The sequence below is a fragment of the Ciconia boyciana genome, chromosome 24 (assembly GCF_034638445.1).
Source record: "Ciconia boyciana chromosome 24, ASM3463844v1, whole genome shotgun sequence".
NCBI lineage: Eukaryota > Metazoa > Chordata > Aves > Ciconiiformes > Ciconiidae > Ciconia > Ciconia boyciana.
Window position 1 is genome coordinate 3,786,798 of NC_132957.1, and position 15,036 is coordinate 3,801,833.

General features: G+C 42.6%; 2 protein-coding genes across 7 annotated transcripts; one reads left to right on the top strand and one right to left on the bottom strand.

The window, feature by feature from the left end:
• Positions 1 to 80: 80 nt before the first annotated feature.
• RAB8A (RAB8A, member RAS oncogene family) lies at positions 81 to 8,991 on the top strand. Of its 4 annotated transcripts, none has more exons than XM_072845752.1 (8): positions 81 to 485; positions 1,073 to 1,133; positions 1,402 to 1,462; positions 1,868 to 1,945; positions 2,436 to 2,525; positions 3,190 to 3,255; positions 3,808 to 3,858; positions 4,840 to 8,990. In XM_072845752.1, exons 1-8 carry the CDS (start codon positions 362 to 364, stop codon positions 4,930 to 4,932), a joined length of 624 nt encoding a protein of 207 aa, XP_072701853.1. In that variant the 5' UTR covers positions 81 to 361; the 3' UTR covers positions 4,933 to 8,990. The 4 variants fall into 4 exon arrangements, with proteins under 4 accessions (XP_072701853.1, XP_072701854.1, XP_072701855.1 ...); XM_072845753.1 differs by lacking the exon at positions 4,840 to 8,990 and adding an exon at positions 4,607 to 4,833; XM_072845754.1 differs by lacking the exon at positions 3,190 to 3,255 and having other exon boundaries at positions 4,840 to 8,991.
• A 624-nt stretch (positions 8,992 to 9,615) lies between these two features.
• CIB3 (calcium and integrin binding family member 3) lies at positions 9,616 to 14,933 on the bottom strand. Of its 3 annotated transcripts, XM_072845757.1 has the most exons (7): positions 14,831 to 14,933; positions 13,972 to 14,108; positions 13,626 to 13,660; positions 11,805 to 11,916; positions 11,295 to 11,442; positions 10,168 to 10,363; positions 9,616 to 9,681 (listed from the first exon to the last, which is right to left on the bottom strand). In XM_072845757.1, exons 2-7 carry the CDS (start codon positions 14,020 to 14,022, stop codon positions 9,660 to 9,662), a joined length of 564 nt encoding a protein of 187 aa, XP_072701858.1. In that variant the 5' UTR covers positions 14,023 to 14,108; positions 14,831 to 14,933; the 3' UTR covers positions 9,616 to 9,659. The 3 variants fall into 3 exon arrangements, with proteins under 3 accessions (XP_072701858.1, XP_072701857.1, XP_072701859.1); XM_072845756.1 differs by lacking the exon at positions 14,831 to 14,933 and having other exon boundaries at positions 13,972 to 14,151; XM_072845758.1 differs by lacking the exons at positions 11,805 to 11,916; positions 13,626 to 13,660; positions 14,831 to 14,933 and having other exon boundaries at positions 13,972 to 14,151.
• Positions 14,934 to 15,036: the final 103 nt, after the last annotated feature.

The window sequence follows — 15,036 nt, forward strand, 5'->3', positions numbered from 1 at the left end:
CTGTTCGCGTGACGTCACGAACCAGCGGGCAGTTAAATACGTGACGTGGCTACTTAACCGCCCCGCCCAGCCCGGCCTCGCCTCGCGGCTCCACCGCCGCACGCGCCTTCCGCCCGCAGCAGGAAGTGACGCTCGGCCGGCTACGCGCAGCGGGGAGGGCCGCCAATCGCGCCGCCGCTTACACGCCGGGCGAAGGCCGCCCGCCAATGGCGCGCCGGCTCCCGTGCTCTTCCGGTCGGGCTCTGCGGTGACGCGCGCTGGGCTCAGCCAATAAGCGCGCCGCGGGCGGTGATGGGCGGCGGGCGCGGCCCGTGAGGCGGCGCGGGGGGCGGGCGCGCCCGGAGGGGCGGTGCCCGCGAACATGGCGAAGACGTACGACTATCTCTTCAAGCTGCTGCTCATCGGCGACTCGGGCGTGGGGAAGACGTGCGCGCTCTTCCGCTTCTCCGAGGACGCCTTCAACGCCACCTTCATCTCCACCATCGGTGAGCGAGGAAGGGCCGGGCGGGGGCTGCGCCCAGCCCGGCCCAGCCGAGGTGACCGGCCCGGCCCGGGCCCCGCCGGCCGGTGGCTCCGCCTGGCGCGGCCGGGGGGCGGGCGGCGGGTCCGGCTCCGGGCCTGGAAGCGGCTCGTTCCGCCCGGAGGAGGTCCCCGGCGGAGGACGCGGCTCCTGGCTCGGGCGGCGGGAGCGGAGGGGGCGGGTTCGCCGGGGGCCCCGGCGGCTGCCGAGGCTCGGCGCTGGGGCAGCGGCGGGCGCGCGGCCCGGCCGTGCAGCCGCCCCGAGGCTCCGGCTGCCGTCGCTCGTAAAGGGCCGTTGCTGATTGACTGGGCGCGTCCCGGCAGGGAGACGGGCAGGGGCTGGGCCGGCGCCGCGGTGCCTCGGGTCGCCCTTGGCTTCGCTGCTGAGCGTGGGCTGCGTCCGGGGGCTCGCCGGGCCTCGTAGCGGAGGGGGAGGGCGCCCTGGGGGTGCTCCTCCCGAGACAGCGAAAACCTGAGCAGCGGCGTGAGAGGGAAGAGCGTTAACGTGGTCTTCGGCAGACCCCGTGAGTGACTCGGTTGCTTCTCTTTTCAGGTATTGATTTTAAAATTAGAACTATAGAGCTAGATGGCAAGAAAATTAAACTACAGATATGGTAAGACTTTTCTTCTAAAGCTCCCGGGGTTGATGTCTGATAACGTGGTGTCCGTACGGGGTGTGTGTGGGGGGGTTATCATCATGTTTTTACTCCTGTTGTACTCTTCAGCAGTTAACGATAGCTTAGAAACTAAGTGACAGTTTTAGTGTTGCTTAGTGACATCAAAAGCCCGGTCCAACAATATTTAATGAAAACTTTTGGTGGCTTTGGCTCGAGCGTGGTGGCGTAGGTGGTTTGCGTGAGCCCTGTGTTCTGTCTGTTGCAGGGACACAGCCGGGCAGGAGCGATTTCGAACCATCACAACCGCCTACTACAGGGGAGCAATGGTAGGAGCGATGCGGGTCGCGCTACACCGAAACCGGGCGGTTCAGCTTTCGCAGTCAAATCAGCTGGGTTTTGGGTGGAACGCACACAACTGTCTGTCTTCCGCCATGGAAACTCTGCCTAGCTAAATGTTTATGGTTGTGCTCTCATTTCAAGCGGTGCCAGAGCTGTGCTGGGACCGCGCGGGCGCTCCGAGAGGCAGCTTTCCTCCGCGACTCGCTCTATAAATACACGTCCCGCACGCCTTACCTGGCGAGGCAGACGTAGAACTAGTTCTACGTAGAACTGTGAACCGGCTTTTTTAGAAACAGTCTTTGTTAAGTCGCTCCTTTCTGCTATGGATAAGGCTTTAACTCTTGCTTAAACTGACGCTAGCTGAAACAATCTATCTCCTTCTTAATCCTCAGGGCATTATGTTAGTCTATGACATCACCAATGAAAAATCTTTTGAAAATATCCGGAACTGGGTCAGGAATATTGAAGAGGTAATTTCTCTATTCACTTACTGAATATTAAAGATGCTATTACTTCCTCCAGAAGCCATTGAAACCCAAAATGCCTCAGAATTGTTAAGTTTCTCTTGCATTCATGCGCTGGAGGGTACCTGGCGAATAAATTGAATGAAAATCAGCAATAACTTCTGAAATGTCTCGGTTAACAGTAATTCGTTGCGCTGGCACACGAGAGCCAGCTGTGGGGACTGTCACCTTTCTGGTGATGAGGGGACCTGAAAGATGGTGTTTTCCTGCCGCGACAAGCGACCCGAGAGCTGTCGTTGTGGGGGACGCGCGCTGGGCTGCCAGCGCCTGCGGGGAGGTGCTGGGATGAAGGGTTTGGGGGAGCCCGTAAACCTGCGGAAGACGCTTAGCACCGGCATCTCCCCGTGCAGTACTTGCTGTGTGCCTCGTCTTGTCAACAGTGTGTGTCTGAAAACACCCAAGCCAAAGTCCTTTCTTTGATCTGTTTCTGTCTCAGCACGCCTCTCCAGATGTGGAAAAAATGATCCTTGGGAACAAGTGTGATGCAAATGACAAAAGGCAAGTCTCGAGAGAGCAAGGGGAGAAGGTGAGTGCCGCAGCTTTAACGTAGGTCAACTTGGACTTTTCAGAGTATGAGAGTTGCATTCGTTACTGTCTGTACGCTTCTTTAGCACCATGGTGGTATTTCGACACGAGCTATTGAACGTTTCCCAAGCTGTAGTCGCAATACATTCCCCACTCCGATAAAAAGAGGAGTCTGTGTTAAGAATTCTTGTCGGTCGTCTGGTCGAGATGTGTTAGGTGCAAAGCAACGAGCTGGATTTTTTTTCTTAGAAGAAGGAAGAAAAAGCACAACCTTTAGGAATTGTCCCTTTCTGGCTGAAAGCCACTGGGACAAGGTAGACAGGATTGTCTTTTCTGGCATCAGATGTGACTTAGTCAAGGTAGAGAAGGTGCCTCTGCGCACTGCGGATGTTACAAGACAGACAAGGTATCTATGCACGAACAAAAAAATTAAAAGGCAAAGGAGCAGATTAAAGTGCACGCAGGGCATAAAGCAACAGAACGAAGCCCAGTAAGAAGAGATGCTAACGGGAACGAGGTTTAGTTCCTGATTTCTGCAAGTTGTTCTGCTTGAGTAAATCCCCAGGTTGGTGCGAGTCACGCCGGGGGGCAGGTCCGGCCCAGTCGGTTATATTTAGAGCTGTTCCTGCAACTACCCAACTAACGTGACACCTGCTTTTGTTCAGCTTGCTGCAAGTTTTGGAATTAAATTTATGGAGACCAGCGCAAAAGCAAATATAAACATAGAGAATGTAAGTACTGTCACCTGTCTCTTATATTTATTGTCTTATTTGTGCAAACAAGCAATAGAGATGCTTGCCTGTCCTGCCTGGATGCAACGCTCAGTTTTTAGATAGTTCAGATTTATTAAGGACATATCTGTGCATTCCGCGAAGGCGTTGTCTAACCAGCGTTATGCTAATTTATTTAAATGGCACTTGGTGCTCAGAGCGTAACACGAGGGTGTTACAGCAAACTGTGTTAGAGCAGCACGCCGAACAACGGGGCTTATATCTTTGCGTTCAGTAACGTGATCGGTACAGGGCGACGTTTTGCCGCTCTGTCAACCCTGGGCATGCCCGCCGTGGGTGGTGTGTGCTGCTGTGGCTTCCAGGCTCAGAAAAAAGTTAGCGGAGTTAGAAAAGGAGTGTTAAAACCTGGAGCAGGGGGGCAAAACCTGAAAACTTGACGTTCTTTGGGAGTTCAGTATATGTAGAAACTCGGGAAGGCAGCTTATGGCTAAATAAAAATGTTAGAGTATATTTTATTTACCAGGTAACACTGAACTGTTCTACTTGTCACAGGCATTTTTCACTCTTGCAAGAGATATCAAAGCAAAAATGGACAAGAAGTTGGTGAGTAACCTTTACTGGGCCCACGCTGTCTTTAAATAGGAAGGAAAACCCAAGCAAAAGCCAAATAAATAGCAAGTGCTGTTTCACAGTGTACAAAAATATTCAGTGGTCTCTTTCAGGGGGGATGCGCTGAAGGTTATAGAAGTGTATTTTTAGTTTTGTCAAGCTGTGCTCTGACCTTGGCTTATAATAATTGTCTCTGCGTTTCAGGAATTAGCCGAGGGTTTCTAAATAAAATTATCTTTTATTTGTTTTATTGAAAGTCAGGTGAGCGGTAGGGCAGTGTAGTGACGTTTCTTGCTCTTGCAGTCTGAAAAATGGAATCCTATAAATCAGGCATATAGGAGGCCCACTTCATACTTCAGGGTAGTCTTCAAACTAGTACGTTTAGTTACGTTTTATTTTTATGTTTTATGTTTTTTATTCATTCTTTAAGGAATTTAAAAATAGGTAAAGAACGAATATTTTTGGTAACTTTTGCAAAAGCGTCCTGAGAAATGATTGGGTTATCTTCTGTGCAACAAATACACATGGATCGATATCAGTTTGTTCCGTATGAAATGAAGCTAACGAAGATGCCTTCGACTTTTACCGGGCATTCCACCTTTGTCTGACCAGAGGTGTGCTGACAGAGCTGTGGTGGTTTGGGTCTTGCTGACAATTCTGAAGTGTTTCAGCAAAAGCCAAACGTGTCCTGTAATTTTCTTTTTTTTTTTTTTTTTAATCTCGGCTGTCTTTGAGTTTATAGAAGGAAGAAGGACAGGCGCAGCGCGCGTCAGCCGAAGCCAACAGAAGCAGGTGCAGTTCTCTGCCTTCTCGTAGTGGCTGACGCAAGGCTCGGATAACCGAGTGAAGACTCCTGTTGATTTTAGCGATGGGTTTTGTAGATGCAGGCTTGATTCGACAAAACGAATAGATGACGTGTGGATGCTAGAAGCTGTTAAGTGTAAATGAGTAACTCCGTATTCTTTGCGTCTTCAGGAAGGCAATAGCCCGCAAGGCAGCAACCAGGGAGTCAAAATCACACCAGACCAGCAAAAGAAAAGCAGCTTTTTCCGATGTGTTCTTCTGTGAGGGACACGGCCTTAATCTGAGCATCTGCTCAACCGAACTGGACTGTGCCTGTTCTGAGTGAGATGTCCTCTGTCTGTGGACTTAGCATTTTCAACATACCTTGTCACTTTGTGACCATCTGAATAAGAAATTGTTTATTTTAGTAATTGTCTGACTCTTCAATTTTGGAGATGAAACAAGTTTATTTTTGTCAAGATTGCCACTGGGCATGTGTATTGTCTAGCAGAGGGAGTACAGATCAAATGTGACCTGTGTACAGCACCTTTGCTGACAGGCTTCAATCTTTTTGTTCGTATCTGTAATGTATCCAAATTAGAAAGATTAAGTTATGATCAAAATAAGGAAGTGAAATGCCAATATTAATAAAGTCCAGGTATGTGTACATGATACATGTGCATATCCACATCTATAGATGCTTACAGAACGATCGCATCAAAACGTCAAATAAATGCACTTAGTAAGCAGTACAGGCTTATACCTTTTCAGAAGGTACAAGGAAGCTTTCTGCATCTCCACCTCTTTGCTACTACAGAGAAAACCCTTTATCTGCCTGGTACTTATTCAGTTGTGTTATTCTAGACAATCCACAAGTACAATTGAAGTTTAAAAAAAAAAAAAATCCTCCTCAAAGGAATATCTATTTTTTTACAAAACCAAAGCGTGCTGTAAATATAATGGATCCTTACCATCAGGAATGACTTTATCCGTGTTAGACCTGACCGTGCTTGATTAAGTACTCCAGACGTTTAGACACGTTTAACAGGAAATGAACGCTACAGAGAGTCCCGTGCCCGTGAGCTGGCGTCTGTTTGTAGAGAACCAGACCCTGATTCGGGTAGGGATGCTGCCTCCAAATTTGTGATGTTACAACGGGCAGCTCTTTCTTCTCCAGTTGAGAATGACTCTAGATCTGTCATGATGTAGTAGCTGGTTTTAAATTGTGACAAGAAAATGTATTGCACTGCTTCCAGTTGTGTGTTCTCATGCACACTTGCTCACATATGCAAATAAATGTTGCACATATGAACACTTTCTGAAAACAAACTTTTTTAAACTGAGATTTGCCTTGCTGCTGCGTATTGATCATTTCAGATTCCAGGCAGCAACAAACCTGTTAGTGTGCATCAATGCAAATGATGTTTAGTCCTCAGTGGAAATATTCTATGTATTTATTCCTATAAACACAGTCTATTACATTCCGATGTATAAAATGTAACAGCCAAGTGAAGCTCCTAGGTAGCTAATTGCTCTCGGTTCGGAGGCTGCAAGCCTGACTCTTAATTAGACTGACAAAAGGAGCCAGTAAGAACCATCTGCTTCAAAGTCTGCTGTCAAGTGATTGGAATTTCAGTGTATTGAATTCAAATGAACGTATCAGCTGTGTCCTGCAACTCACTGGAATTGTTAACATGCTTTGTTTACATTGACAACTGCACTTAAGGGTAAAATTAAAGCTGATTTTAAAGTTAATGAATTTACTCACCAGTTTTGTTTTCTTCAAGTTTGTGGTATTACATTCTGGCCTCAAAGTAGCACTCGTTAAGTGTTACTGCAGTTAAAGATCGATCAGGTTCATAATTAAACTTTATAAATCTGCAGCATGCAATTGGGCTCAACAGGAATATTGCCTGTTTTGCTAAAATGGAAAAAAGAAATTTTACTGTATAAGTTACTCATTTATAAAAATGCATTTTATAGGCTACCAGCCTTTTTTTTAATTTTAATAGCTAGCAAATTACAATGAGTTCTGTTCAGGATTAAAATCATACGTAAAGCTTTCCTCTTTCCCCCTCTTATGATGGGGGTTTTTTTTGTTTACTTGTGGCTTTTTAGTGTGAGGACTTGGTGAACGTGCGCCATGGTGGATTACATGCAGATGTATTTGTAGGATAAAATCATGTTGAGCTACTGAAGAGCCTTCTAGTCAGTATGTGCTTCAAAGTGTAGATAATACAGGGCTATAGATCGGACAAGCAATGCTTCTGTCTTGAGATAAGGATGCTAAAAAAAGACTTTGTATGCTTCAAGAATGACTGGGGCAGAATTGGGGAGGTGATTAAGGCATGGTCTGAATGTTGTTTTCCAACACAAAACAGATCTGTTTAATGATTTGTTTCTGGCTTAGTAGTACATGTGCATTGTCTCACATCCATCCTTCTACTTTAATATAGCCAGATGTTGCAGCAAGACTTGTTTTTTCAAAGTGACTGGAAAAATAAGTGGTTAGTCTAACTTGGTATCGCAGGCTGTCCACCGTGATACTGGGTATTGCCCGTTGACAGTATCTAAATCGGTAATTCATCGTGAGATGAGAAAGAAAACTGTATTAACTTCCAAGTGGATAAAACTTGAAGGATGGAATTGTGTTCTTCACTCCTCATTTTCTAAATCCCGAGTTACTCTTTTTGTATTCAAAGCTAATTCTTTGTGCGTGAATACCTTTTGTTTAAACTTACACTGGTTGTTGCACATGTTTATGTAGCTAATTTATAGCATGATTTCCTCTTACAAAACGATTGGTTTTACTCAATGAACAACTACATTATTGCCTGATCTCAGGAAGTTTCATACAGTTACTGTGACTACAGTCTTCACTGTACTTCTAGGGTATAGAGACTCTACGCAGCAATTAAATCAATGTAAGCAATATGAAACCTAAAACGCAAATGTAAGACAGGAAAAGGTTTAAGACCCTGCAGTTGCATGTGTGCTTGGCTACGTGTCGCTAAATACAGACATCACATCTTGGATGAGCACAATATGTAGTTGATGTTTCCGTCACGTAATGAAATTACTGTGTTTTTTAAGTATGACTGTTAAGGAAAACACAATGATCAGAAGAGGTACTGCGTAAATACATACAGTAATGTATTTATATCTAAGCTTTCCTTAAGGAGGAAAAACTCTGAAATTGAATACAAAATTTGTGAAACTGAGGAATTTAAGTGGATACGAAAAACTAACAATGTGCTTACTACACCTTCTCAGTGTCTAAATGCCACTAACATTTCAGGTAATCAATTAACACTTGGTTTGTAGAGAAACAAACCCATTTTTGAGCACGTTCTCAAATTCCCTTTAATGAGTATAGAATTCTGTGGTTGACCTTATTTTTGAGGCTGGTTGCAATATTTCAGATAGTCTTCACCCTTTCAGGTGTAGACCTGTCAGTAGCTCGTCTGTCAATAAATGGTGGAACTGCTGTTTTAACACTTTGCCATTTTAATACTTACATTGTGTAAGCCCTGTGCTGATGGGCACATCTAACGTTCCTTGACATCAGAGCCTTATGCCAGCATCAGACTTTCAGCCTCAGATTTATAAATCCTATGGATTATTACTGCTGCTGAAAATGATTTGGTCTCTCCTTTCATGTGAGATGCTAATCATCTCGCTGACAATTGTTAAGGGTTTTATTATTGTGGTGGCAGTCTTTGGCTGATGATCATGCTCAAAAGCTACCGTGATTTCTTCTTCTCTTGGACTTGAAATGGCTGGGGTGTATGCTGGAGAGGAAACGGACAAACAGCTGTGTAGAGGATGGTCTCCATTTGTGCGAGAAGTTCATAGGGGTTGGGGAAGAATGATGACTAACTTCTGTCTTCATTTATAGATTAAATAAAGGTCTGTTCAATTGAACATTAATGGTAGCGTGCAGTCTGATTATTTCAGGCTGCCTTATTCTTTGACCCATCTCTTTCACTGATCATTGGAGTTTTTGTTTCTGTAGGCAACACACGTGTAGTGGGCTGGTCTCTCTAGCCTTTCTGCAGGAATCAGACGCTCTGCGTTGAGTGTGAGTGGGGACTTATGACTTTGTGTTGAAGGGAACTTAATGCATCCCAATATTTTTAAAAATAACTGTAAACTGTGTTTTTAGAATGACCACTTTTGGCTGCCACCCTTCCCACATTACAACTGCTTTCTTAAACACTTCTCATTGATTTTCATGTTTGTATTAAAAACAAAACTGTTGTTTATTACAGTATGTATGTTTTTACTCTGTTGTACAGGACCCCGAGCACTGCATAAATAAACTTCTTATGAAAAGAGAATTTTACAAACTTAGTCAGTCTTGTTCATCATCCGTGCATATAGATTCTTGGGTGGAAATTAGGGTATTTCTAAAAATAGAAAAGAGGGACAGGAACCCAGGGTAGGCTGTTTCGTCCTTTAAAGTATGTTGACTTTTCATTACAAATTCTGAAGTGGAGAGCTCTTCTCTCTATTCTTCTCAGAACCTGTAATGGGCTTCTGTGACACACAAGGAGAATACCTGGGAGAAGCTGATTCACTGGGCCATTTGTTAAGACTGTTAAAGCTGATCAGAGGAGTTGCTTACACAATTTTGGTTAACCATAAGGTTTTTTAAACTATTTTCAAGGGGGTTTTACTGGATAAGGCATTTTCTTGGGAATTTTTTTAGAAGATATGATTTGATACAAGTTCCTTTACTACCTGGTGATGTCTGAACTTCAAAGAAATATTTCCCATCTCACTGTCCAGGCCAGATTTGCTCTAGCTGGGGGCGGGAAATCTTGATGAAGAGCTTAATGAATGGTTCCTTTTAAAGAGGTAAATAAGAGACAGAGTTCTCTGACTGGTTCAGTTACCAGAAATTGTCCTCTTTACTCCTCTCATTTTGCTCTCTCATGGACGGTAATCTCAGGTGAAGTAATAGTTGTTGAAGGTTCAAGAAGTGCTTCCATCTACATGTTTCACTAGATTCAGATTCGAATGTGAAATGTGCTATTAAAAAAAAAGAAGTAATGATCACTTATGTATCACTCTTCTCTATTCAAAGGGATTCACTACAATTAATCCCAGGACTGTACTTTATTTTGCGAAGCACTTGCAAAGAATAGGTACATGAAATAAATGCAAGATTTGAGTGCTGCTTTGTGCAAGACATGCATCAGAAACCATATTAAGACTATGTTACGCATTGAGTGAGCTCATCTCATATGCTTATCAATGGAGCCTAAGTACCAATATTAACTTTTTAAGTTATGAGGACTTTTTGTCATGTAAAAAGGTTCAAAAAGCAAGTCAAGAAGCCTCCACACTTTTCCAAGCATCTGTTTTCCCAGTCTTTGCGGTGGGCACCTCTACTAGAAACTGTCAGGGAAGAGTGATGATCTGTAATGGCTGAAGAGACATAAAACACACACTTCAGAGCCTTCTGACAAAAAAACTCAGAGCAATTTTGTGTTAGAAATTAAAAGCAAATATTACCTGAGGAAATCTGGAGCTTGTGTTATCATACGTTGAAAGTCTTCCAAAGAAAGCTTGCCGTCGTTGTCCACATCAGCTTCGTAAATCACCTTTTCACATACAAGGCTAACTTCTTCTGGCGTAAGTTCATTTCGGGTTAATTTGTTAACAGTTTTCTCTAGATCTGATTTGCATATGTAATCATCATTGTTAAAATCTGTCAAAGGAAACAAAATGAATTCAAAGTGACAAAAGTCAGCATTTTACATGGTTGACTGCCAAGACCTAATAGGAAGGGTTTGGTTCCCGGGCCGTAATGTATTTATATAAGTAGAACTTTCAAATCAGAAATGAAGTCTTGCAGTTTTCCATATTCATTTGTATAAAAATTCAATAACAAAATAAAAATCCTGGAATCATTTCTCCTTATCTTGCATAAGGGTAAGAATGATAAGTAGTTTAATGGCTAAACATAGCCTAGCCATAATTAAATGATTCTAGCAAATCAGTACTACTGAACTAAATGCAAGAAATAGTATGAAGTTAAAGGAAGAGAATGGGCTGCTCAGTTTTGGTGAGAGTTCATGCTTTTAACATCTTTGCTGAATCATGTTCAGTTTAAATCACAAAAAAATATTGGTTGGTTGGTTTGATATATTGTTCAGCTTTAGCTGATCATGAAGAAAGTAACTGAAAATGGTACCATAGAAAATAAAAAAATCTTTAAATTTGTCCTTGGAGAAAAATGCTACAAGTCTGTTTCCCTGCCTCCCACCTCCCCCTACCAAAACCACCCTACAGATTTATGGGCAGCCAGATCCCTTGTGCTGCATTCTTCCAAGCAGTCCCTCAGACAGAAATATTTCTTAAATGTTTATCAGCTCTTGAAAACTGCAGATAATTTCAGGTTGTAAATTTTGTAGTAAATCCTAACCCTAAATAAGTAAGAGAAGAGTAGAGACAAAAGGATAAAGAAGACCAGAAGTTTCTAGGAGAGCGAACAGGCATTCAAATGCAGTGAAAAGAAAAGCTGTATTAAAAACATACCTAACTAGAAATCATTATGGTGGCAAAATGAATATTTTTGCATCCCTACATGAAGCTGCAGGATTTCTCCAAAGTTTACTTTTTATGCATGTCTCACTCACCATAAATTTTAAAAGCATAATAAGCTTTCAAGTCTCTGGGAGCCATTTCACTCAGCACTGAAAACATATCCAAAAAATCATCTAAAGTCATATTGCCGTCTCCATCCTCTGAGAAAACCTCTGCTATCCGCTGGCGAAATGGATTGTCCTGGGAAACAGAACACAGGAGCAAGGAAAGGTGGTCTTTACTAGCATTTATTTCAGTGCAGATAAGACACAATTGGAGCAGTTGTTGTAACCCCTTTTTGGCAAATACTCCCCTTTCTGCTATTATGTTCTTGTCTAATGTTGTATCAGAGCTAGACGCAGCTGCAGCCTTCTTTAACCTTTGTGCAATTTCAGGGTCTTTTCAGGGAATCACTAGAAGCTTCCAGAAAGACTTTTGACTTCAGTAGCCAAAATTTATTTGTATTTCAGCCTCCCAGCAATTAGTACTGGATGAATTATTAAAAAAGGGTAGAATAAACTGAAATGTGTCATTCGATTCCAGTTGTGTTCCTTGCTCTGTACCTTCAGCTCTGGCATGCTGCCAATGAGTTCATAGGGAAGTGTCACGTCTGGTTTATCTGTGTAGTGGAGTGGAACTAGCTGTGGGGCTAGATCTCGGTATCTGTAAAACAGTCTGAAATAGAAAGAAAGGCTTGTTTAGGGAACAAGTTATTTAGACCTCTGAGAACAACGCGTTTGCCTTTTCCATATCATTCTTCACCCCCTGAATCCTTTACCAGATGGGTGATACCAGTCACTAAATAACATTTAGAATGCTCTGCAGTTGTTGGTGGAAGAGACAGTATTAAAAAGAGCAACATAGCGTAACTGGTGAAAAATACAAAGCCTTCATGCTTACAGAACAATTGGGTGAAAATGCTTACACAGGTCAGGCAGCCAAACCACTAGATACCACATATCTGAAAACAGCTTTTTACAGTTTCAGATTCACTTCTACATTGTCAGCAATGGTATTCAGGCATGTAGTGTAGTTATGATTTATGTGTTTATGATAACAAGGCACAAGACCTTCAACCTGAAGGTCCACCTAATCAGTTTCCAAACACACAAAAACTTGTGGCAAGGCAAAAGGGATCTGTTTTCCACGTCCACAATGAATGTGACCAAAAATAACGGGCTTCAACTGGAGCATGAAAGATTCAGTTTAAATGTCAGAATAAAACCCTGAATGCCTAAAGCTCTGGGCAGGAAGAGAGATCTGGGACCAAATCTGCCAGGTTTTTATCCACCCCAAGTGTCTTCCTGTTTTTCCATAGAACTTGGGTTCAAGAGACAGAAAACATGCATAATAATTTGAATGTATTCATCACTTTTTCAGCATGCTATTTGCTTCAGTTCTTGTGCTAGAGCAAGGATCCCATTCACAGTGGTTATCAACAAAACAATAGGACAGAATTTTAAAAGGGATCCTTATCAATAATAAATGTCTTATTCATGACGCAGTTATGGTTCTGGCCTCTATTTTCTACATGGAAAGGCAGACAGATTTAGATTTCAATTATTACAGAACCATCCCTATTTTATCCTGTATGGAGTTCCTACACAGATATCAAGGTTCTAAAGAGGGACATGGTCTGTACAAAATTGTCACTTGTGCTCCACCCTTCAGAGAAATTAGCAAAAAATGTGTGATGACATCTTGAGAGATGCAGAAACTGAACACTTTCCTTTCTGTTAATATGCCCAATGGTTAGGAAAGGCAAATGCAACTTCAATATAATGTACGTTACTATCTGGGTAAGTATTTTTTACAAGTTGAGGTTTTCAGTGCAGGCTCTCAGCCCCCCGTGAACAAAATACTGAACCTGTCTTTATCAGATCCTTTGGCCAGAGATTAAATGGAGTGTTCAATGAGGTGTGTGAAGGCTTTCGGAAAAATGCACCTTAGAGTATCAGGATAATTATTTACATGAAGACATGAAAAAACTGTGAATAAAATTTGACACAACTGTTAAGGTTTTCATAAGACAGGTGAAGGATCCCAAAGAGTAACAGTGTACTTTGAAGCATTTGTCGTAAAACAAGGTGAAGGGAACGTGGATGTCGCTGGCAAAGTATGCACTACAACATAACTTGTTACATTTATTTCTGATAGAGCGACTGGTACCTTAGTACAAAATTCAGAGTTCTGGCTCAGTTTAAGATAGATAACATAGGTTTTGTACACAAAAAGGCAACAAAAAAGTTCAGATTGTCCAAAGGTATTGCTTTAACTTTGTGTAAATCCATTTTTAAATTATTTTTTAAAATACCTTACCCTCTATGTAACCTGTTTTTATAGCAATCTCTGTACTTTACACACAAAATGCACACGAGACTCACCTCAGAATTTCTTTCCTTGTAAAGAACGTGCAGTCCTATGAAATAAGAACAGATGTAACATGTAATGACAGTTTTTAGCATGCATTGGCCCAGACTTCTCCAGTACAGTCACTTAAATGGAGTTATATTGTCATATATGTGGCCAAGCATTAATGCTCTTTCTTTTTGGCATATAATTAGGAGTATTTTATAACCCTTCTTCTTGATGTAAGAATCAAACTATGTTACTAAAATCTTTGCTGTAATTTAGTACTCCTACTTAGTAATTTTTAAAAGAGATTGTTTAAAAAAAGCCCTCGCCGTTATTCAATGTTCTGTCCAAACAGCCATTTAGTTTGGTTTATACCTGATATGCATCCAGTTGCTCCGGAGTGAAAATGGTTTGCTTGTTGCCCATTTCTAGCTCTGAATGCTGATTCCTGTCCCATCATTCCTTCCTCAAAGGCACCTTGATAGGACGTCTGGATATTCAGTTATTAAAAGCTGCAACAATGAGGTTCAGGTATAGCAGAGGATCAAGTAACCAGCTTCCCTATTCCACAGGCTGCAAAGTATCATAACAGGAGCATTTCATCAAATCTTTAGCCTGGCTCCTTAAGGCTCTTAGCCAGCATCACCTGTCTCCTGTGCGCACAACAAAGAGTCATGTTACAGTATTTAGCAAAACAGCTAATAGCTGCTTGTTTGTGTCTTTGAGGGAGCAGGTAGACTTCATGGTTCGTACTTTTTAATTCCTTCAGATATGGTAAATTACCTGGAAAGTGTTAGTAATGTCTTTCTTTAAGAATGAACACCAAATGCTAGAAATTAGTAACAGTGATGGTAAGCCCTTGTCCTTTCCTTCTCACTTTTCCCTGTAATACACATCGTACACTAATGCTAATGGTAGTTTTTCCTAGAGGTAGTATCTAAAGTTCGCTCACTCCCTTTATTCTGCATTATCTGCTAATACACATTACCACTAGTTAATGATTATTAGCGTGACATGATATATATATACTGATACATATATAGCCTTTACACTGAAAATACATGTGAGTATATAGTTCATACATGTGAACAGAAACGTGAAGTTACAGGCTGTGTGAAATATGAAAAACAAGGGTAGGAGGAGGAACTGACTGCACAGCTACAGCGTGTGGCAGGCTGCCTTATTTATTGATCCCGGGCAGGCTGTAAAATTTTCATTTCTTGGTTATTCCTACCATCCGGCTGGGTGGGCCCTCTGTCCGGTGGAAAATCTATTCCCCTCAGCAAAGGAACGCCGGCCTCATTCATCGGCGCGCCTTCAAATAAGCAAAAGTTATTCAGAATTGTTCTGTTCGGCATGGAACGACGTGTGTGGGGAGGGCTGGGGCTGTTTTTTTCTGGCGCAGCCGGGATCTCCGAACTTTGCTCTCAGGGCGGCTTC